Here is a 24,588-nt window from a genome sequence, read left to right on the forward strand (position 1 = left end):
GCCCAGTGCTTTCGGATCATACTAGTCGCGAAACTCCGCTTCAAAAAGTGACCGACATTTGTAGGAATTTTTCGGGTGCCTAAGAATTGTCGCGCCATCTGGGAGTGGTCAATACAAGCTTTTTGCAACTTCCGTCATGGCCTTTTAAAAAACAAATTTTTTCTTTTTCATCTTAATTAACTATATAGTTGTTATCCTAATAATTTTTTTTACTACAAGTCTTCAACTAATTTTATTTACCACGATGGTTGTGCATTTATCAACAATCAGAAAGTTTGGAGTTTAGACGCAGTTTCCTTTATTGGCCGCGAGTGCCGCCACCATTCGTAAACACCTGAATTTTGACCAATCAAAACCGCCGATTTTTGATACATGAGCCCTATGGGAAGTTTCGCAACTGGTAGTATTGAGGAGCTCTGATAGCACCAACATTTGGTAACGAGAGCTATGTGAGCTATGTGGGCCTTCATTGCTGCAAGGATAAAGAAACCCAGCGGATACCAGCTAAACGAACTTGAACGAAAAAAGAAAAAAAGAAAGAATCTCGTGCAATTTGCGATATCGATTTTCGCGCTGCGACCACTCTAGATACGCAAAATCGAAGGGGATGCTGCCGGCATAGGATCGACTGCTGGCGGATCTCGCGGTGTTTGCATCAACGTTACCAGAAATATCGCGAGTCTATTTATTTCGGCCACGTGTGGCTAAAGAAACGTCAAGATAGAGAGAACGATATGTTCGGAAATAAATGAATAGAATTCGTCAATATTTTCGGGATAAAAGGGGGAACATAGGACACGGCATATTACAATATACGGCATGGAAATGTCTTAGTCTGTTGTGTTGACCTTTACTGATTTGCCTTGTAACTAAAAATAAAGATGAACTATTAAGCTGTTCGATTTTGGGTCTAGTAGAATTATCGGCAATGGCATGGACCATCATTGACTCTAAAACGTAAGCATTGATTCTCGTAAGAATTTGTATTCCTCTTCAGATGCAACCAATTCGGTCCGGTTAAGGGTACCTTATATGATCAAGAAGGGCAGAAGAACATAAGCAGTTAAAAATATGCGAAAAGGTTACCGTGTGGCTTTCTTAGAGTGAGGATTTCCTAAGATTTCTAAGAGTGCGTACGTTACAAGAAATGACAGGTGATCGCGTAAGCAGAGGAAATTATGAAGCTTACAGATATAAGGAGGGTGCAGTTGACAATAAGACATGGCTATGGGGAGGTAGATGGAAGAGGAGTAAAAGTAGCCGGATGGTCATGACGGTGACGAGGACAAATCTTATCAAAAGCCGAGCAGCACGATTGCTTTAGAAAACACTTGTGCGTTTTCTTGTTTCGAAGAGGAGCAATATACCAAACAAGAAAAAAAGAAAAACAGAAAGAAAAAATTAAACGATTCGTCGCCGGTCTACTGTTCGTTTTTCTTTCTGTGTAGATAGTGTCTCGTATGCGTATACTTTCAGGAATGGGGTACACCTGCCCTAAATGTCCACGCGTTGCCCATCGCTGTTAACGCCCTCTGCAAAATGGGAGCCCCTTTTCAATGACGAATGACTGCAAATTTTGATAATCTATTTGAGTTTAAAAGTATGTAGCTTACTTTGGTGGTTCCTGCTTGCCTGCACCTGATGCGAAAAGCACTTATTGATTATCGTCGACCCTAAAACGCTTTAATATAGCAGCACCGTGGAGGCTTGGAGAAGCGAATTTTTTTTCTAGTATCAGCTAACGAACTCATCTGCCATTTCGTATTGTTGGCTCTGTGCAGTAACCATATTGAGCGGAGCCTCCTCCGTACAATCCTGGATGCGCTCAATGTCGTTCGAGGGGACCGGTGAAAGAGAGAGAGAGAGATAGATAGATAGATAGATAGATAGATAGATAGATAGATAGATAGATAGATAGATAGATAGATAGATAGATAGATAGATAGATAGATAGATAGATAGATAGATAGATAGATAGATAGATAGATAGATAGATAGATAGATAGATAGATAGAGAGAGAGAGAGAGAGAGAGAGAGAGAGAGAGAGAGAGAGAGAGAGAGAGAGAGAGAAACCCCTGATGTCCCCAAGGGATTCAGAGGTTCGTGCAAGGGCAGTCCATCATTCATGCGCTGTATGTACCACGTGCAGTACAAACCTACCTAAGAGGTTGTTTCTGTGCGTGAGAACTTTGCTGTAGACTAGCAGGTCTCCTGGGCAGATCTGCATCGGCGGGATCACCACGATGGAGCTTCGCCTTCGCGTCTTCTGCGTGTTCTGATCGCTGTGATCGAAGCCAGATATAAAGATTCGAAAGGGAAGAAAAAATAGAGAGGTCATCAATCATCAACTCATGCTATCATCGTACACATGCACGCACTATTGCATAGCTACAGTGAAATAGAATATTCTAATTCACAGTAGCATGGCTTGTACTAGCAAGTACAGATGGCAACGGGATGGCGCTAACAACTGGAAACTAGGCTGACAAAGAAAACACTATAGGATACTATAGACTGGCACAGAATACCATCGAACTGTGTACTGGGGTTGGAGGATGAGCAAGTGCAAACTTGTTCCCATAAACAAGAAGCAGTTCGGCGACTGCGATAACAACGCGTATTTGAATTTGACGGTTTGACGCCCGAAGAATTCCGGAATAATTTAATCAGCCTGGGATCGTCTTTAACATCGCACAACAAATGGGAATCTTTTAATTTCGCCTCTATCGAAATAGGGCTGCCATCGCAGGAGTCTAACATGCGAGATAAACTGTCTAACTTCAATATAAGAGATATCTGGGCTAGTTGGTACGGGTGTATAATCAATAAACAGCGCTTAAAACGGGGTCGAAGGCAGCGCTCGTCCTGTTTGCTTCTATGCTACTCGCATTCGTCTTTAACGGTGTTTATTCATTAGGTTTAACTTCGAAGACACTGAGCCACTTCGGCGAGTTGATAGCAACAGCACTTTTCCCGTATTCCCGCCGCTTATTAAGCTTACAATGACCTTTTCAGGTCACGTGAACAATCACCAACATCCCAAAAGCTGTTGGGAATTAATGGTTACGATTATTCCATAGCATCCTGGTCACGCCTTGAGCGTGACAAGAGCAGTGCTATGACATCGTGTCGGTGATGACGCATCATTCAACATAAGGAAACAAACATACGAAATCTTCGCGACAAAATACTCTGCCGGAAAAAACATTATCGCTATATAATTCCAATCGACCAAGTACTTAATTACCGTACGCGCGATATATAAACGCCGAACACACTGAGTTAATCACTTCTTTTGCTGGGTTAGGCTTTTTTTTTGCAATCGAATAAAATCTATCAGAACTTTCTTTTAGCGCAGAATTTAGCTTGAAAAGTTTTAGTATTGCGCTGGGAGTCCTTCTTTGACCAATTGTACACGTACGTTGAGCGAAACCTGAAATGTTTTCATCATCCCTCTTGTCTGGAAGTCATATGACGTTAAAGGTATACCGAACAAATATCCAAGAATATTGAGAAAGCGCCACAATTGCATTCTTAACACACGATTAAACTAGTACAGACACATAATTCGGGTTAGTTTTGAGCGGATTGCTGTATTTTTGACGTTTTCTGAGCGGCCGCCGGGTCAGAGGCAGCGCGCTCCCGACTGTGAGCCGGCGGGTGTGACGTCACAACTACCCTCAGCAACGTCATGGCCCCGTGATCCCGCCGCCCCCGCACCTGAAGTTGTTTGACCAGCTACACGCAGTGTCGGTTCTCATCGTGCCACGCCGTGCACAATGCTGCGAAGTGTGGAATGCTGCACAGGAGGGACGCCGAGGGGGACGCGTACGGAGGGCGCGTGCGGACAATTGTTTGCGCGCTGGGAGGGAACGATCAATTGTGCGCAGGTACGCGAGCAAACAAAAAAAGCAGGTCTGTCCCTGCGCTTTGTGAGTACCACGGGGGAAAGGAAATATGAACAGGTGCGACCGGCCGCGACGGGGGTAGTTGTGACGTGTTATCCGGTTTTGTCACAGCTTTCACAGGAGCCCGCTAGGTGCGGCGATTTGAGAAATATTCAATAAAATACTTAATTTTCGCTTATTTCGGTACATAGAATGGATTATTTTGGTCACTCCCAATGTGATAGCTACCATCTGCGCTGGAAATCTCGGCGGCAATTTTTTTTTATTCAGTATGCCTTTAAAGTATTGGTTTATTTTTGCCGTAATTCAGTGCTAAGGTGTTTGATGGTCTAGTTCAGCATGCCGTAATCATGCCCATCGATGAACCTGCTCGTTTCGTACTTAATGCTTAAATGGGGAATTATGGGGTCCGTCGTATATCAGTTCATGATTTCTGAACTTATAATGACCGGATGATCACTACTAAATCGGACACTCTGGCAGCGTGCTGTACATGTGCAGTCGCAACGGTGATGTCATCCTCTTGCATAACGTCACATGGACATCGAAGTCCGCGGCATATTTTGCATTCTCGGCCCGAACGAGCGAAAAAATAAAAAAACCCACTTAGCCACTCAAATTAGGGTAGTTTTAAGGCTATGAGTTTTGCGAATTTCGGCTAATTACATTGATCGCACTTGACAACAAGCAAAAAGGAAGAAATCTGCACGAACAAGGAAGCACGAATGAGCTTCGTCTTTATGCATGCTGGCTCAAATTCCTGCTAAATGTTTGGCACGTTGTGGTTCATTTAAATATCCGCCGATGCCGGGGTTATATGTTAGAAACATATCTCTCGTCGTGACCCGATAGCCAATAATCAGCCTTTAAAAGGAGGAAACAGCGATACTAAGTGCGATAATTCATAAAGAAAGAACTCTAATTCAGAGCACGCTTCAGCTACCGCGCTTACATGTTCAATTCCGATGCGCTAATTCGAAAGGAACTAAAAATACATTTTACACACTATGGCGATTTGAGGAAACAGGACGATGCCCACACTTTCACCATGCTTATACTTTTTTTTTTTATGAAAAAAAAAAGTAAATGCGCCATAAAATGTGCATTTTAAAGATCACTGAGCTGTACCGCACTTGCGCGTAGAGAGGTAATTACGGAAGCAGTACCGTGCTACTCAGGGAGGGGGGTGGAAGAGAATGGCGCAGGGGAAGACAGACCCATCTTTCATGCATTTGGCAGCGCACCGTGAGATAGGGGCGTATTTCAAATGTCGGCGACAAAAGTAAATGGTGCGGCGCTCGTTAATAGAAACTGACGTGCAGTGAATGCGGTCCCGAAGCGCGATCGATGCTCCATACAGGGGGAGCGTTTTCAAAGCCGTGCACGCATGAACCGCGACGCTCATTTGCGATCCGAGGACCGCCCTCTTCCATCGACCGCGATATACTCACTTCGAAACCGATCCCTGCGTGGAAACGTCCTCGCTGGAGCTTTCGTAACCATCGGTGAGCATCTGCAAAGAGAGAGAGAAACAGTGCGCGTGAAAGACAGAAAACAGAAGCATTTTGTCCCTAGGCGTCTGTGCGCTCCAGTTCACGCATTAGCTGTCGAAGCTGTATGTGCAGCGATAAACGATGGGTCCCATGTAACGTAAGCATAGCTTTACATGGATTAAGGAAATTAACAGGTTCAACCTCTCTAACAAGCAAGCTCAAGCAGTACAGTTGGGGGTCTTTTCGCGTATAGGCTGATGAGCTTTCAGGTGGATTTATGGGCAGTTCTTGAATGCCAATGTCGGGAACGAGGAGCAGGGAGAGAAGGCTGATGAGTTTTGTTTACAAGAATGCATTTCTTCAGATTGTTTCGTTGAAAAAAAAAAAATAAAGCGCGGGGGTGCGATGTGAATTCCTCGCACTCCGATTACGTGAAATTCGCTTGTCTGGCTCATTTATACGGTAGCGGGTCGGGCTGAGCGGTCATCGAGTCCGGCTGGGTCAGTCTAACGGGAGGGGAGTAGGTTGATTCGGGCTGCCCCGCTTGGCAACGGGCACGCACAGTGCCCGCCTCGGTACAGCGCCTTTTCTGTGGCCGGGCTGGCGCTGAAGAAGGCGGTAAGCAAAAAATGTATGTCTGGACATTTCTGACGCTCGAGGGGGAAGAGTGCGCTTGATCTAGCCGCGAGCTCGGCCTGACAGAAATGGGTTCATATATACACGATCGGGATGAGATTCAACCCGCTAAGCGTCAATCTCATGTAAACGAGCCTCGAATCTGGTCGAATCGACCTGTCAGGCTGAAACCCGGCTATAACGTATACACTAGGGGTCGAGCTAAGCGAGCGCCGAGGGACAGCTCGACTGCTGGGAGTAGCGTTGACTCAGCTTGGCGTGCAGTCGGGTCGGGTTGGCTCAAGTGATCCCGATATCTTTTACAACCAACTCGACACGCTATCGTTGGGCTAACGTAAACGAGGCCATAAAAAGTTTCTCTCCCAAAACGGGAGGCATCACTTTCTTATCTCCTTCCCCTAAATCCATCCTTAAAAAATTTTCGTTTCATTCAAACTAGAAAAATTAACTACCAGCATCAACGTCACCATAGTAGTGATTGTAATGGACATCATTCAAGTTGAACTCACTAACAGGACAAATGACTATCCCAGTGGCATCTAGGTACTTGTGTTATAGCTAGCTGAGGCGAAATTGACCCCGCTGATCACGGGCGCTTATTCCTGACAACTGTGGAGTGTCGAAATGAATGCCGATCAAGATATATAACTTTCATAGAACTACTTTTATTCTGCACGCTCCTACTCTTAGCATACCTCTAGAGGAAACGTGTCACTTATACCGTTGTTGGCATGCCTTATTCTCTTCATGTGCAGTCATCATTCAAGTGCACGAAGAAAAAAATATACGTGCATAATTATTATTTTTTTTTATGTGCAAGGTCAGGAAAACTGCAAACCCCATCTTCAGTGTGTTTATAACATCCAGAGGCCACTGACTACCGGCCACTCCTCTACAGCATTGCTAAGTCGCTGTGTGGATTTTTTTTTTTTATTCTAGACGTCTGCTGCCAGGCATAGTGAAGAAGGAAGCTGGAAATAAGAGAAAGTTAGAAGGAATGTAAACAGGTCTCTCTCAAAAATTTGCATAAGTTGCCGTGTGGGCTTGCGGTTGTGCGTATCATTCAGGGCATGTTATAGCAGCATGGAGAAATGACGCGCGCGCACGTTGGGGGCTCTACGTGCGTCGCGCGGTACGCACCTTTGGTGGCACGAGTGCCTGCCTTCGGTGGAGTGCCGAGGCTGGTGGCTCCACGAACTCGTCTTGCTCGTCTTCTTCCTCTTCGGGCTTCGATAGCTTCTTGAACACGATGCTGCTCTCCTGCTCCTGCGGTGCAAGCGAACGCAAGTATAAAGAGAGATGACAGGTGTTCAATGAAGCCCTGTCCGAGTCTGCGGTCGTCATGCTCGACTGAGTGAATGAATTTAAGGGTCTATGTCTCTATGACGATAGGGTGGCCAAAGGTAGATGTGCGCCAAACTAATATACTAGGGTTAGTAAGGTTTCAAAGCTATACTTTTAAAGGGTTAGGAAATAAACATCCCATCGGCGAGATGGCTGAAGAGCGGGTGTTGTTGAAGCAAAGGCTACAAAGGTAGGTCGTTTCTACACGATGGTCAACTAAGGCCTTCCATTTGGGTGAGTTACAGGAAAGTGGACCAGGTTACGGTGCATTACGTCTAATGGATTTCAGTCTATGCTGGCGGGCGTCGGCATGAAGCTGCAAATTTGGCGAACAGATACGTGAAATGTGCGCGGGCCTGGCATGAAGTGTTTCAAGCACATTATTTTCTGTATTTTGGTCCAGGTGTCATAATTAAGTGGTCCCTGTAAAAACATTAGCCAGAGTTTCACTGCGCTTGGACCGATTAAGAAGATGGAGAACACTATTTGGGATGGTTTGAAGTAGTTTTGATTGCTGGTCTAGTATTAAGATATCAGCACTGAGCTTGGAAAATGCTAAGCATCTTTACTTGGTTCGGGTTTAATGGAGAAGCAAGATATCTCACTTTCCGGCAGGTTGCTGTGGCAATTGTGACACGAATCATGATAGCGTATTCTACAGTTATGACATCATACACCTTCATCTACTCTGTACCTAATTACACCAATTAATTTTACCTAGGCCGTCACGTCCCCTCAAGTTGCTTTCAGTACTACTATCGCCGGCGATATGTTCTGCGTTGCATGAGAAAAGCGACAAACTGCATTACGTTGAAAACGTCGGCGGAAAGCGAAATATTTACATCTTGCTTTAGCGGTGTAGATGTTACCGACGAGTGGATATTATGCTTTTATTTTATTTTTTTTCATTGAGGAGAAATATAACGTGAGGCGGTATTTTATAGTGATCCCTTTCTATATTCCATCGTTTGTCGTACTGATGCTGGAGCTCTGACGTCCATTGTGACGTCACAGACTGCTTTCTGACGTCCACTGCCCAGCAGTGTGTGCCGCTGGTTGTGGAATAGTGAGAACGCTGGTGATAGACGAATGACAGACAGGCATAGAAAACTATATGAGCCGGGAATAATTAAAAAAAAAAGCCCCAACTCTCTTAGTGCGATTATTTTAGATAATCTTACTTTTTTCAACGTTACCACTTGTTGAAAACCAGTCTTGCCCCGAGTTTAAGAAGATATTTTCGTTTCCCGAGAGTTAACAGTACTACTACGTTAAATGAATTTCAGTTCGCCTTTATGAAAACTTTTACAGGGTTTTCCCACCGAAATACAGGCAGTCGAGGTGGGAAAAGCGCTATAGTGATAGTTTAGGTCGCGTCGCGGCAAATACCAGAAATCAATCACATCGCTTCGAGCTAGTTCTGTTAACCTAACCATTCCCCGCGTAAAGAGGGAATGGAAGCACGAAGAGGGAAGACATGGGAACTAACCAAGCACATGCAAAGGAAACCAAAGTTGGAAGGAAGGAAGCAAGTCTTAAAACACACAGCAGTAGATCCACTCAAGTCTACACAGCCGGTCACTGAGGCACGCCCACTTCAGGTACTGCCGTGGCACTCGGATATACCCATGTGCCTCACAGCGTCATTGATTAAAGGCTCACAGAAATAGACCGCGCGATTTCGCTGCAGCTAACTCGGCCTTCAAGCTAGATAGGTAGTGGTACAATTGGCAAAAATACCCTATTCTAGAAGACACATGGGTTTAATCATGTTCGTTTCTCCGACACCAATTTCTTTTGTACTGCTGATGTATTCTAATTTTTTGTCTACTCTAATACGTGAGCTTGTGTGCATTCGATTGTTTCTGCCTTTTTGAAGCTGCTGGCGATATGCTATTTTTCTTTCAAATATGTTTCCTTCGTTTTCTGTGAGTTGAATGTATTCGTAATGTGTATATAATAAATAGTCTGTGACGAGTTAATACAGATACGTGTGCATTTCTTACATCTATATTATTTCAGAGATAGTACCTGTTTATATTGCGCATTGTTTTGCATACTTTTTTCGTTTGTTTCTACATTGCAATAATGTGGATGTCTGTCGGCCATGTCAAACAGGGATAGGAGCCTCGTCAAGCTAGAGCGTTTGTAGCTATTTGTTCCTACCCTAGCATTTCTTTTCTGTTCATCGTGATAAAAAAAGGCCGAATAAAGTTTATTTGATTTTATTTGATTTGATGAGTGAGCGCGCGAAGGAACAGGGCGACATGTAAACATGGAGCGTTTTGATCATCCTGGCTTCCCGACCATGCCAACAACTATAGAGGTGTATTTAGCTAGCCCCCTTCAAAGGCTCGAACAAACCGCTTCCAGGTTCTGAGAGCAGCTTCGCTGCCTTAGCTTTGGCAACTTTGCGAACGTGGACATTAATTGGGTAGATGTATTTGATGGTAAAAACTGTCCTAAGTTTTATTTCCCTTTGCCGACGAACACTGGTGGCCTAACGACGATTATTCAGGTGCTGTTTCACGAAATTCGTGCCGATATCATCGCATATTGTATGCCATAAGTTGGGTGCCGAAAGCGACTAAATGGATTCCGTCGAGATTCTAACAAGACTATTCGCAGGATCTCTGAAGCGAACTGGCTCCCATCGTTCTTATGAGATACGAGAGCTACACAACGAATTTCGCTTGCTTTTGCGGACCGTGCACGAGGCGAAATAATTCACTGATTTGCCGAAAACAAATTGTTTTTCTTTTACAGATAATTTTTGCCTTTCTTATTTTTGCAAAATTTCTGCTTTTACAAATGAAAAGTTTCTGTCGGTTGCGCAAAACTGACTCCAGATGTCTTATTTCGTTTATTAATTTTTAGGCGATACAGTATTGCCGGCGAGTCAGAGTAAAGGAGACTACTGATCTACTGACTATAGGCCTTGACCTCGCCGGACATCTTTCATCACTTCGCCACCTTATACAAACATCTTAATCAAAAAACGAAATGGATGCTTTATACGATTATAGGTTGCCCGTAGAAGAAAAACAAACGACAAGATTACCAGAAACACACATAGAGTACAAAAGTGCTGGTCATCTTTATTTACTAGACAAAGTAGGGACCAATGTACAGGAATCTATCGTTTCTCGCTCTTGTGTGTTCGGACTAAACGAGTTGGGGCTGGTCAGACAAATTCTTAAAGGTATATCTTTTTATACTTGCACATTACATGTCGCGTACAACATCTATTATAGTGTTCCGAGCAGCGAGGTTACGAAACTCTTTACAACAGAAGCGAAGACGACCGCGGAGAGCATGGTTGAACTTAAACGGTATACAGTCGAGCCCGGATGTATATCAAACACGCATATTTCGAATTCATGGTCACGTATAAAACACAGATAACGTCGTTGATAATCTTATGAAAGACTTATGAATACTTACACACCGCCTTAATTTAACAGCATGGCACAAGACTGTTAAAAATTCCACTCTGCAGCTCCCCATGCGGATCTTCCTTCGAGTGCATGCAATTCGCTGCTCACACGTTCACTACTTCCGTAATTTGCGCCTCGGTTATCTCACACTTACAAATTAGCATTACTAATTAGCACTTTTTAATTAGCTACGACATTATGTGAAAGACCACCCGATATATACGTAAAGCCGCATATTGTAACCTTGACGTGCGAACGGGTCTGCGTGACATATAGGGGTAACGCGTCTGACTGGGGATGTCGCGTGTTTTCGTGAGATCAGGCTACCCGCCAGTGAGTGCGTCACCTTCTAACCCAGCCTGCTAGCGGCATGGTCGTGCTTTTCGCTCACAATGCCAACGAAGTCGACGGTAAACTGAATTAAAATAAACTAAACTGCGCCGGTCATTCGATATATCGAACAGCATGTCATGCCCCAGCAAGTGGCGCTTCTCCTAATGGCGCTCTTCGATCGGTTTTCACGCGCTTAGACGGGTTGTTTGCGTAGCCATGCGCACTTGCAAGCACCGCTAGCGCAGAAAATTCGCGTGACGATCGTGAGGGAGAGGGGGAATGCTTGAAGGTGGCCTTCGGCATCTCTTACTCCTTTTTCGCATCAAGTTGCGGTTATGCGATGAAGCCAGCCTAACCAAAGACTTGCGGCTACCCTCGCCTAGCTTGCTTCGCTACCGAAAGCATTGCGGACAGCGGCTCTACGTTAATATTAATCTCCAGTTATTTTTTTTTTTTTTTGCAGTGCACTGGTAACAGAAGTTGGCATCTTATGATGGGGTTAGTTATAAAGCACCCGCCGCCACGGCTTCAAGCGAAGCAGGCTAGGACTAGCAACGTTTGGAGAGCGATGCGCTAACGGCACGTCGAAGTGTGATACACCGCTCCAGGAAGCGCGTCACTAGTGTGGGTACAATCTATCCTTGGTACTAGATGACAGATAAGCTAATCTATTGCCGCTTTTTTTACACATCGAAATATCGATTTGTCGATGCCCCTTGAGGTCGGTATGTTTGTACATGGGAATGTTTAGGCTTCGCAGTGGAATGCGCTTGCTTTATATGATGCCATGCATATATGCCAGTATATCTTCGCAGTGCACTTTACCTAAATGCAGATGATTGACCTGGTTACAAGACTCGCTGTTCGAGAACGGGGCGAATAATAAGCATGGCCGGAGCACGACGCGGCCGGTTGCTAGAGTAAGAGCTTTCTCCTCGAATTTTTTTTTAGCACTCGACTCGCATAGTCTTACATGGAGAGAGGCACACCGCGAGATAGATGCCTGCCTATTGCCGGTGCGTACTTCGCGCATGATCAGCCGGACGCGACGAACTCCTGAATCAGAATATCGCCTTGCACAAGGGCGGGTCGTGAGCGTCTTTAGCCGCCTAAAGAAGGGAAAGCGGATAAAGGCGAGCTTGTCCCGAACGGCAGAAAAGCAAATAAAAGAAATAACAAACCCTTTCAACAGCGACGATGTTCTGACTCGAGCTCCGTGCACTGAACGCTGCGAGCTTGCAGACTCCCAAAGCCAGCGTATTATACGGCTGTCGTCGCTTCGATGGTCTGGTCTGGCGTATTCCCGCAGCGAACGTCGTTACGGATCGCCGCCGGCGTTGACGCGGAGTACGCGGGCACTGACGTCTTAGCAGCGCGGTGTGTGGTGCCTTTCCCGAATGCCGCACGGCGGCCCCTGAACATGTAAGAGCCAATCATCCTTGTCCGTAAATAGCGCTAAAGCTCCGGAGCAAACAAGGCGACATCTGGAGGCAGTCGTTCGTTCCCGAGTGGACCTTACTTCTCTATTCGTCAGCGATAGTCTGTACGTGGCAGCGTTGTTTCGAAGCCCAGGAAGGTACACAATAAAGTTGTGCTTTCTTTGCTCTTTGGGGCCAGCGCGCACTACACAAATACGATTTGGCCCGTATCTGTAAGTACATTTGCGAACATCAGAGCTGCTCTCTCCTGAGAACGTGTCGCGCGTTTCTAACTTCACCGTTGCGTGAGCCAGATAAAGCGATCACCTCAGAGCTTAGGCGTCTCCCTGGCATCGATGGTAGGATAAACAAGCTTGCGTGGGTGGTTTAGGAAGCATTTATCCAAGCGTTGGGAAAATAAATGAATCGAAAACGAGAAAAAAACACGTATGTTGTAGGCGCTATGAAAATACAGTGGGCGCGCGTCGTTCACTCAGTTGATCTCCACTCGTTTGCACAGAGCTCAGATAGACGCTTCCACTTTTAGCATCGAGCAAATGAATCATCCATGCACATTGGACGGGGTTGTGCGAGAGAGGGGGGATGGTACACGGTGTCTCTCTCTCTCTCTCTTGCGCTCTAGTTGGCTAAAATTGTGCATTGCTATGGTAGCCACGGGGGACGTCAACAAAGTCCGTAAGAGCGTATACACACCTGTAAGCATCCACGATTTGTCATAGCTGTCCATGTCAGTGATTAGTCCTTTTGCTAGAGTATCGTGGGCATTCGCGATCCCTGAGTGTGTGAACGCATTGTAGGCCCTTTGCGGACGCTCCCAATAGGGGACCGCAGCTTCGGAGGGGGGCGCTGCAGGCGCCAGTGAAAGCGCCCTCTTCGGCGGCGTCCCGGTAATTCAGCGGGCAGGCCGGTTCCCCCTACCATTGAACCGCTGCGCGAGTGGCTCTTGAAGGGGGTCAGTTCTGCACGTGTTAAGCTGCTTCAGATCTGTTTGTGCGGTGGCGTGCTTTCTCCTTGGTAGCAATGAGAAGAACACTCCCACCACCCCATAAAACACTGTCCAGACAACTACAAGTAATATGGAGACAGCTACAGACGGTGACCCTCCCCAATCCAAACTACATATCAAAATTCATACATAAGGTTATGAATCCCTTCTGCCGGTTTTGCGGGGAGAAAGACAACTTCGAGCATATGATCTGGGCGTGCAAAGCCCATAAGCCTCCCTCAGAACTCTTGCCTGATCCCTCTAAAGAAGCTTGGGACAAGCTAAGGTCCAGCGATGACCCTGGCATTCAGTTCAAGGCCGTCGAATGGGCCGGCGTTGTCAAAAGTCTCCACGGCTTGCGGCACGCTAGCTGACTTCCCCTATTCCTCCCACATATTGTGAATAAAGTTTTATCAGCCTCCTCGCTTACGCATGCGCATGCTTCAGAGAATTAGTTTAATTAGGCAGCGCGAACGCGAAAAAAAAAAAGACTAGTGGTTCATGTCCCATCCATGAGGCAAATTGACGAAACGCCATTATTATAATGACGCCTTTAGTGTCGCAAGTAATTAAATGGCAAGATAGTTTACAACTTGAAAGTAAATACCTTTTTTACCTTAGTTATCTTCACAATGCAAAATTTTATTCGATGGCTCAGCGTGGTGCACGCAATTTCGCTGGCTGAATAGCTTGGATTTTGATACTTTTTTGTGCTAACAGCAAGGAAAATTACCTTTGTTTTAACACAAAGTAAGAGTCCTAAAGGCGATATGCGAGGCTGAAGAGAAAAATGAGACTATACACCAAATATGTCTACTAACTGCTCGCTTATGGTTGAAAGAAAAAAGTCGTAAGCTTGGCTAATAAGTGCCCTAGCGATAAGCGTTTGCTCATGTATTTAATTAAATCTATCACAGCGCACGCGTACCCCCAAGACAGCCTATTTGCAGAACCATATAGATCATAAGCGAATGCTCACTGATGTGAATGGCAAACATTTTGACTTTTCACATTTTTTTTTCAAAACTGCATTCGGCCACATGAATTCATGTGGCCGAATTAATGATGAACTCATCAGTAAATACCGATAATGAAGAAACGCTTAACTAAATGATATGATTCCGTGCAAAAGTTTGATAAGTAAATGTTTCTGCAATTAATATTGCCATACTTTTTCAATTGGATAGAAGTCTGGCCTAGTTGGAGGCTGTTCATGGTAAAATATTGCGGGTGCGTGTCCTCTTTCTTTGTGCAGCGTAAAGCACTTGCACGGTTGGCATTCTTTGACAAGCATGGTGCTGTTGTGTGCTTTAATAACAAGAACAAAGAGGAGCGATTCCGCACCCTTGAACACAATAACTTTCTTCCCTCCCTGAACGCCTTGGAATGCCAACCAGAATCGCAGCGACCAGCAACATCTCTTTTGTGCACCTTCGAGGCGCGTGCACACAATGAAGGAGAAGGTGCCAGCGGCGCTAGCAGCGCGTACCAGTCGGGATGTGGGTATTTCAATGCGCTCCCCCGGCGACGTTCCCGACCAGTAGTTCAGAAATGACCGCCAGAGGAAGGAGGCGGCGCTGGTGTAGTGGTCAAGCCAGCAGTTGAGGTGCCCGAACTCACAACCGTATACGCACGTGATCGCGTATTAGTGATCGGGTGCACGTGGACACATATGCGACTTGTCGGTCGCTTAGTCGGTAAGTGTACGCCGTTGGTTATTAGACACCTTTAGCAGACCATGTTGAGTTTTGCCGTCTGCGTTACCGGAATTGCGGGATCCTTCCCATCGGCAGTGCGCACGCGCTTCATTGGTACCGATGCGTGGCAGCTCGCCTTGAGGACGCCAGATGGCGTTAGTTACCCGTCAGCTTAGCATATACAGGCTTAATGCATGTCCACCGCGTCGGGACCAATCAGTGCGGGAGCACTGCCAGTGGGAGGGATTCCGTAACTCCGGTAAAGCAGATGGCAAAACGCAACACGGTCTGCTAAAGGTGTCTATTGTTAGAGAGTTCTAGCTTACGATGATCCGTGATCCGCTACTGTGATCTGCCACCGCGCGTTCCACTGCGCATGCCCAGACCCTCTTGACGCCGATAGATGGCGCCACATACTGGATGTCGGCACATAGACCTGCCGCGTCGGGACCAGTCAGCTTGTGCGCCCCGCCCACGTGCGGTAGAGGGTCATGGTAAGCTATATCTCACTTGGTAGCGTACGTATAAGCGGTTACCATTTTCGGAAGTTTCGGGTACTCAGTCCTCGTTTCTTCAACGCCAGGTTGCCAGGTAGCGTTCGTATTCCGACTTATCATTTTCAGGGGTGTCGTTATCTCTCACCTGGAGTCACCTGATTGGCGGAAACGCCGGAACCGGAAGTTGTGGCAACCGAACTCATCACCGGTTCCAGTGTTTCCACTGGTCAGATGATTCGAGGTCAGGGAGATAACGATACTAAAAACGACGCAAACTCGGAATACGCACCCGGAACGCTGGCCACTTTCGGCGCCAGAAGCTGTGAAGAAGTGACGATAGGCGTCGCCTGAGACGGACCGATGGTTGCAGCGCTTGTTTATTTTTTGCGCTCGCAAATGGCCGTCGCGCGATAAACGGAATCAAACTTGCGACAATGAGCGTTCTAGTCTGAGCTTTAGCTACCATCTCTTGCTTTCAACTGACGGATAGGAAGAGCTTGTCTCTGTTCTGTCGACCTTTTTCTTTTATCTGAAGAAATGGAAAAATTAGTGCTCGGCTTCGACCTTTGGATATTTAGCGTCGATGCGTAACGGTTTAATGAATATACGCTCTAGAATATTTCTGTATACATAAACATAGATCAGATTTGTAGCTAAATATAGCTAAACTAAGCGTGACAGCTTAATGAATAAGCGCTTTGGAGGATTTCTGCATACACAAACATAGATAAGATTTGTTGCTTACTATAGTTAAACTAAAGTGAACATTTATGCGGCGATCGATAGTCGGTCAGACCGGAAAGCGAAAGAAAAGAAAAATGAATCGTTCGCTATTTCGCTTTTCTGTGCTCTCTTTACCTCTCTGCCCAGCATTCGCTCCAATCCGGTGCTCATTTATTATTATTTTTTTAAAATTTAAAAATACTGCAGAGTCACCTGACTCCAAGCAGGTGTGAGTATAATAATAAAAAAAAAGTAAGTGTCAACTACATCACATCAGAGGATGAAGTCAAAAAAGTGAAACGGCCACGGAAGGTTTCAGGCCGACATAGCAAGATGCGGCTTCGGTCGCTGTGCAGCATAAAAGTGAGTTCTTACTCTGTACCCTTGCTGCTCTAGCTACGAAGGAGCAGAACGGCAATACTAAAGACTTCCTACCTCTAAAATTAAAAGGTATATTGAGGAGACATACATCATCATCATCATCATCATCATCATCAGCCTGACTACCCACTGCAGGGCGAAGGACTCTTCCATATTTCTCCACTTAACCCGGTTCTGTGCTAGCTGCATCCACTTGATCCCTGCGAACCTCATCCGCCCACCTAACTTTCTGCCGCCCCCTGCTACGCTTTCCTTCCCTTGGAATCCAGACGTAGTACAGTCATCGTAAAATCCGACGATAATGTCTTCTTAGGTCTGCCACTGTGCATCGATAACACATTGAGTCTGTATAGACGTAATAAAAAGAGGAATTCAAACAACGCTGATATGACTTCGGACGAATCAATGCGTGAAGGCTGAGCGGGCGAACGATGTCAAGAGATGGCGCAACAAGCAGTTTCGTAAGTCATTGTTGTATATGCGTCTTATCCAACATACTGATCACACGTGGAATACCCAGGCTTACGTTTTGACGCGACAGCGTTTTATAACACTGCCCTCTTCTTCAGACGATCCGTCGTTGGCGTCCTAAGAGAAAAATGAGTGTAGCTTGGGCGGGTGTTATCGTGTCGGGACCGAGCACTAATTGGTCGGCTGGTTTTGAGACCGCACGAGACCATGGCCGAGATTGAGATGTCATAGCCGAGATGGCAGGAGCTGCCAACTCGGTTAGTTTCTTTGAGTTGAGAGGGTGAAATGGGAATGGAACCTTCCGGAACACTTGGGTTCCGAGTCGAGCACGCCCACTCATAGGCTACGCAGCAACGTTCATGCTGCATGTTTGAAGCGGTGGTAAAGGAGTGGCTTACTATACTTACGTTAATAACTATGCTAAGGGGAGCCGCAGACTGCTCAGGTGACGTAAACCATCGGTCCAATATTGGTGCTGTGTTGACAGTGCAATGGTCCTACGTTGGGCTAGACCACGGTGTAAATATATCTTGCACCGTGGGCTAGATACTGCCAATACAGTGCCTACATTGTGCCAAATGGTTTGTGCCGTCCGGATGGGGCCGTTAAAGCTGTCGTTTCATATATCCGCAAAGACTTGGTTAAGTGTCCACTAAACGTTTGGCAAGCTTCCTCAAAATCAAGCTCCGTAGAAGGCATTCAAAATGATGAGGGCGTGATTGTTGATGCGAAATATTTTTCCCGCAGCCACGACTACTGTAGTCGAACCTACCCAGTCGGAAAAAACTACAGACCCGTGTCAAAAGTACGACAAAATATTCTGTGGTTACGTCAGACTTTTCTGTAGTTCTGTAGTTTTTCTGTAGTATATTTCCGTGGTCTGTAGTTCTGTAGTACTGTTCTGTTGTAACAATATAAACTTCTGATGTTATAATAGAACGTTCTGCTGTCACAACATGTTTCCCGTCTAAAACCACACAGAAATTCTGTCGTAACAACAGAAAATTTCCTGTTGTTTTCCAGTCGGAAAAAATGCAACGAAAAATTTTCTGTTGTCAGAACAAACATTTTGTGACGTTTTTGTCAGAAAGCCTGTTGTGACCAGAGAAATCTGCAGCAATTTCAACAGAAATGTACTACAGAAAGGTCAGACGTTACGACAGAATTAGAGAGTATTTTATCGTATTTTTGACACGGGTCTAGAGTTTGTTCTGTTTTTTTTTTTTTTTTTTTTTTTTTTTTTTTTTTCATCTGGGCTTTTTAAAAGGGTTTACATCTGCCAGCCCATCAGCGCCCCTGTTAGCTGCGCCCGCTCGTCGTAATGGTCGCGACGCATTTGAATCCGTCCCTTCTCTTTTGTGTCCGTGTCTGTCATTTATCTGTAGCGAAGCTTTCGCTGTCTTTATACATTGGCAGCGTCGAGAGTCATTACAGAACTCCCCGGGAAGTAGGTTCCACGCGCCCTCTGCGTTCGTTCGCGCATACAAGTCCTCTAACCAGAACTGCTGTCGGCGGGAGGGTAACGGCGCAGATTGCAGCCCAAATCGGCCTGGCTTTTTTCTTCCATTCTAGTAACGAGCAGAGAATGCAACCGTAGTCCAGTATCGATTGCTCAAGCAGCATGCCCACGCTCGCTTCCCTGTACCGAGCGATTGACTGCCGGACATTTTAGCGGTTTAGAGGTTCGTTTCCAGCGTCCGCTTAGAAAAAAGAATACAAGTAAAGAAACAAAACGAGTGAGCAAAAAACAGACTGCCTGACAATCACTATAGTATTTAGGGAATGTCAGAAAAAGGTATACTGCGCCCGTGGCAATAACGGCGAAAGTTAAAATGAGACGAAGATGGCGCTCAGAGTATTATCAACGTAAGACATATCGCTATACTCTCACAAGGTTCACTCAGGTACTGTCCCATCGCTTCCCTTTGCTTGCCGCGGAAAATAGAGGAAGCTGCCAGAGGAATCGGGACAGACTTTTCGAAATGGCAGATTTGGCTTTTGGACCAAGAACGACGACACTAAGGAAAATAAAACTTGAACGAAAAGCGGGGAACAGATCGTGTAGGATCCGTTAACCTTGAAACTGCACTGTGAAGTAGATTCAGTAAGCTGAAAGCTCTGAAAATAAAACAACATAATGCCCCGCTGCATACAAAAACGGCAACAAGCGGCTGTGTTTACGACAGCACTGAGATGACGTCACGCCGCTTTCCCACCCTTCGCCGCTGCATCGGTCCGCTGCTAATCAAACGAAAAAACTTTAGCAAAGCCTTACTCTTTCCTTCCTAAGAAGCTTTGTAGGTGCTGACGCATGTATGCCACGTCAGCGTCGGGAGAGTCTGGACACGGAGTGTTTGCTTTTATTAAACCTGTCCTCGGCTCTGCCGACCTTTTCTATTTCATTCGTTTTTTTTTTTTTTCCTTTCTTTTATTGCCCCGTGGTACAAATTGAGGCAGCACTTTCTTGACACTCCACGAGAGACATCACACCTGACAAGAAACGCTGTGCTCTTCTGCTTCTTACGTAGCTTTGTTGGTCGGTTTTATTCTGCGCAGTGCAATTTTGTTCAAATGTCGAACAAGCACTCTTGTAAAGGTGTAAAAAGCACTCGCCCTAAACTGTTTACTCTCGGCAAACACGCGTGAAGCGTCGCCCATGGAAATAACACAGCCTTGCTCCGTTCGAACTCTTCGCGTGTAATCATCCGACGTGCGTCAACGTTGGCCGACGGCGACAGGCTAACGGCGCGATAGGTGATTAAAAAAAAAAAACAAAAAAAAAACGTCGTCCGTCCTGTAACTATTGCTCCTGTAGTGTTGTCGAAATCTGGCGCTGCAATTACTCGTCGTCATCAGCTTTTTGCGAGAGGCAGCGTCATTTTACGAGACGGAGAAGACGACTGTCGTTCGTACGTGGACCACGTCCGCAGCGGTGATGGAAGAGACGGACGCCTTTGGAAAGAACGCGCGATAACGCACACGCAGTCAGCAGCTTCGAAATTGAACAGACGGCTGCGGAAGGAAACGCGCAAACAGAGGGTGCGGCCATGCGGCATCGGGTCGTCCGTTTCATCAGCGGTCAAAGGGACGCTCCTCCAGAGGGCACAAGCAGGGAGTGGAATTCGCAGCCGTGGCCATACCGAGACTGGCGCTTCTGTGCGGACGTGGTCGTTTTACCCCCCCCCCCCCCCCCCCCACCTCTCTTTTCAAGTTCGTCACACACGTGGTCGATGAGAAACTCAATTGAGATTCGGACCGCGATTCGCGGGCAGGCACTTGTTAAGTAGGGCTTCGATCTTGGATAGTGTTTCACGGTCTTGATTCGAATGCGTCGAGCTAAGCTGAACCCGGAAGAAAAATCAGGCAGATAAAGGAATAAAATAACGTAGTTCGGCGTATACACAGTCCTTTACCATGCGAGGTTATGCGCCAGCGCAGTGACTAATTTAGTACTTTGTTGATTGTAAAATGTCTAAGGCGACACAGCAGCACCTAGAATAATTTTGCTAAATATTAGCCGTATAATATAGGCTGTCTACAGCAGGATCACGGAGACTTGGGAGCAGTTAGACGATAATAATAATAATAATAATAATAATAATAATAATAATAATAATAATAATAATAATAATAATAATAATAATAATAATAATAATAATAATAATAATAATAATAATAATAATAATAATAATAATAATAATAATAATAATAATAAAAAGCCAGGTTCAAGTGCTTGAGACGGTTTTATGACAGATATAGATAAGTTGTTCATGAGTCCGAATCTTTTGGTTGTCGTACTCAAAATTTACTTTCACTAATCGAAGTGGATGTTCTACTAAGAGAAAGTTTCAAGCGCAGTTTGTTTTGTTAAATATTTTTATGTTTTAGAGTAGCATTGTGGCATATGTCTATTAGGTGACAAAAACCTGTCGTGTGTATGAGAGAAGTTGATGAATGAATGATTTATTCATGATAGTAATGTGCGTGCCCATAGGCTGAAGAGAAAGAGAAGGAAAGATAACCAGGCATATCTGATTAGATCCTCTGAGAGGGGAGGTAGAAATGCGAGAAGCGGGGAGAGGGGCATTGGTAGCACGCATGCGCATCGATGGGCTTGACACCGTTGCCCGATATTAAGGTGCAGCCTTTGTCAAAAGCAAGTGACCAATAAGTTCCAAGAGTGCGCTTAAGTCTACTGTCTACTTAGGAGAATAATGCGAAAACATGGATGGATGGATGGAATATAGGAGCGTCCCCTTTCAAACTGGTTGGTAGCAGTAGCTATCGTGCTCATTTTTCACTGCGAGTTCTGTCACGCCGCCTGGTGGATTCGAGCGACGCTACGATAGTGAACCTCGGCCGCACTCGGCCAAATGACATATGTGTATGGCCTATTCACATAGGTTAAATCATATCATATCATACCATATCATATAATATTTATTCCAACATCGACTTTACAGATGCTAAAGAAAAAGAAAACAAAAACGGTGATAATATAGTGCTCTCGTGCCCGGGCGAAGGAAGCCGATTGCTCGGATGGTGGTCGGATTCCTGGCGGTGACACAATGTTTTTGCTTGATTGTCACTTCGTGCGGATACAATCTGATGACAAGCTCTGATAACAGGCTCTGACCACGGCACTTATGGCATGGGAGGTCTGAACGCTTTCGCATTAAAATTGCCTGCCTTCCCCGTCATGCAGATCGAAATTGTGACGCGACCGTACGTCATGCAGCGTTCGAACCTGAGTCATGCGATTTTTTGTTGCGCATAGAATGTCTCTTAGGTCCTCTTAGGGCCAAGAACACTAGGATTTTGCGTGGCTTTCATGTTAATTTACTTTTCGCTTTGGGTGGACAGCCACCCCACCCTTAATTCGCCGCTGTTGCAGGCTTGTTGGAATTCGACCCGAAGACATTTCTACTTTTATAGTCGTCGTCGGGGTGGTGGTGTCATGCGATTTTTCGTTGCACATAGTATAAAACTGCTCAAGTCAGAAATCATGGACAAATATTCTAAGTTGTATAATTCAATGCATTGCATCAAATTCATTACAGTCGGCCCTAAGCAAGTCATGCTCCCATCGGACTAATCACGCCTTTTCAGAACAGGTGGCTAGACTTAAAGACGCAGGGTTCCTATATTTTGTGATGGCTGCGGCAGCGCAGAAGATCCTACAAGAAGGGAAGTTAAGCCTATGGTCAAGGGCATTGGAAATAAAGAGCGAGGAAAGGAAAAGGTTTTCCACTGTCTCGTACGTTCATGGCGTTTCTCATAGCCTTAAGCAGGTAGCCGGACATTACGGCGTGGACTTGGTGTTTTCGGCAAAAAACAAACTCGGTCAAATCTGTACCTGTACTGCCATTGAGAGGCAGAACAAACCGCGGGAGAGAAGGCATGGGTGCGGCGTGAGTCACTCTGATCAACACCCCCTAGACTAATAAAGAGCGAGGAAATTCCACTGTCCCGTAAGTTCATGACGTTTCTCATAGCCTTAAGAAGGTAGCCAGACATTACGACGTGAACTTAGTGTTCTCGGCAAAAAACAAACGGCCTAATCTGCACCTGTACTGCCATTGAGAGGCATAACAAACCGCGGGAGAGAAGGAATGGGTGCGGCGTGAGTCAAGATCTGATCAACACCCCCTAGACTAAGAGAAGGCTAGCGCAAGTCCCCCTTTCCACTAGTCCCACGTCACGACAGTGAGATCTGGGGATAGATCGGCGGCGCCGAGCGCAAGCGTACGCAAGCAAGGCAGTGTGGAACGACTCGACTCGAGTGTGCGTGTTTTCAGCCTGTGTTTGCTGTGTTCCTAATCCGTGCTGCACAGGCGCTTGCGAGCAAGGTATCTACAATATCTGTGTGTTGTTGTGCGCTAAACTGTCGCTCAAACTGTGCCAATGGATCCAAAGCGCAATTGTACAAGTTTCCGTCGGACTCGGCTCAAAATGCAATGTGGACAAAGGATGTGCCGTGGAAAAACTTATTACCGATGAAGTGCACTGTGGTAAGAAAGCGTTCTTGTTTGCTTCCTAATACTCGTGCTGCTATTCACCATTATTTCATTTAGCGCAGTGCATTAAAGCGTAGGCGTGCCCATATCGAGCACACAATTTGGACAGCACAGCTGCTAATAATCGAGTAGCATTCACCCTGTTTTGAGTGCGAAACAAATTTGTTTTGGAACCTAAATTATTTTCTAATGGAAACAATTCTATTTCGCTAGTGGCCACGTGATCGTAGTTGCCGTCGTAAATGACCGGTTTAAAACCGAGTTAGCTGCTCGCTGCGTTAATATAGTCATGACAATCACTGCTCCCAGCTTAAGCAGCCTTTTTATATTTACATTACGGCTTTGTGACCAGCACTTCCGGGAAAGCGACCGCGTATTCACGACAAGCTACACCGAGTGTCCTCAAGGTCACCGCTCTGAGTAATATCTCTGCCCACCGCCCTCATCTTTATCTATTAATCTAACAATAAATGTGCTCTCAGATGAATTTTGTGCCTTTCTTAATGTTTATTAAGGTAACTCTGAATCAAGGAGAAAACGCAACTTCATTTCTACCATTGAAACATTTGCGAGGTGGATTGGACTGGCAATATTAGATGAGACAGGCAGAGTGTAGTTGAGTCTAATTGGAGTAGACTCCCCCAGCAGAAGTATAACATTCTTCATCGCTAGTAGCACTAAAAATTTCAAGAGGTAGCTCCAGAGCAGCATTGAATAATAAAAAACGCAGCCGCGTAGGGTGAAGCCGACTTTCAGTACGACCTCACTACGATGACGTCACATCAGCTTGCGCAGGCCTTGTAGTAGTGTAGGTGGTGTCGCTCTGATCCATTAGCGGAATTTGCGGGGTGGTTTATTCTATTCCTTTATGCTGTGAGCGGATTTATGCGGGACAAATGGGACGCTGTCTAAACGCGCGCCTTCGTGAACATGCTAGATCACTTGATGGCGGTTCGGGGACTTAGCAGTCGCAAATGCACCCCACTGCTAAAAGAAACGCGTGTTCTGTGGAGCCACAGATATAAAACAGCGCGAGAGATTATGGAGACATTTAGGATAAGGAAGGCAGCCGATAAATGTGTGAGCTCGCCTTCGTTGTTATTACTCGACTGAGAGTATAAATATCTTGAGTATGCACTTTCCCTTGATGCGGTTTAACTTGTTTCGAGTGCCTTTTTGAATCGACCGTTTTGACATGATCTGGACTGCGCATGTCACGTGTTATT

The 24,588-nt window shown here is 45.7% G+C and overlaps 1 protein-coding gene across 2 annotated transcripts in view; it reads right to left on the reverse strand.

The window, feature by feature from the left end:
• LOC146208422 (pleckstrin homology domain-containing family G member 7-like) overlaps positions 1-24,588 on the reverse strand; it is a 142,658-nt gene that overhangs the window by 41,405 nt on the left and 76,665 nt on the right. For both annotated transcript variants that reach the window (XM_084593665.1, XM_084593674.1), the window contains exons 3-5: positions 7,179-7,304; positions 5,361-5,422; positions 2,162-2,283 (exon numbers count right to left, since the gene is read on the reverse strand). In XM_084593665.1, coding sequence (XP_084449791.1) covers positions 2,162-2,283; positions 5,361-5,422; positions 7,179-7,304 — 310 coding nt within the window. The remainder of the gene's footprint in view (positions 1-2,161; positions 2,284-5,360; positions 5,423-7,178; positions 7,305-24,588) is intronic.

Source organism: Amblyomma maculatum, chromosome 1, assembly GCF_055883805.1.
Source record: "Amblyomma maculatum isolate TAMU_Amacu chromosome 1, ASM5588380v1, whole genome shotgun sequence".
Classification (NCBI taxonomy): Eukaryota; Metazoa; Arthropoda; class Arachnida; order Ixodida; family Ixodidae; genus Amblyomma; species Amblyomma maculatum.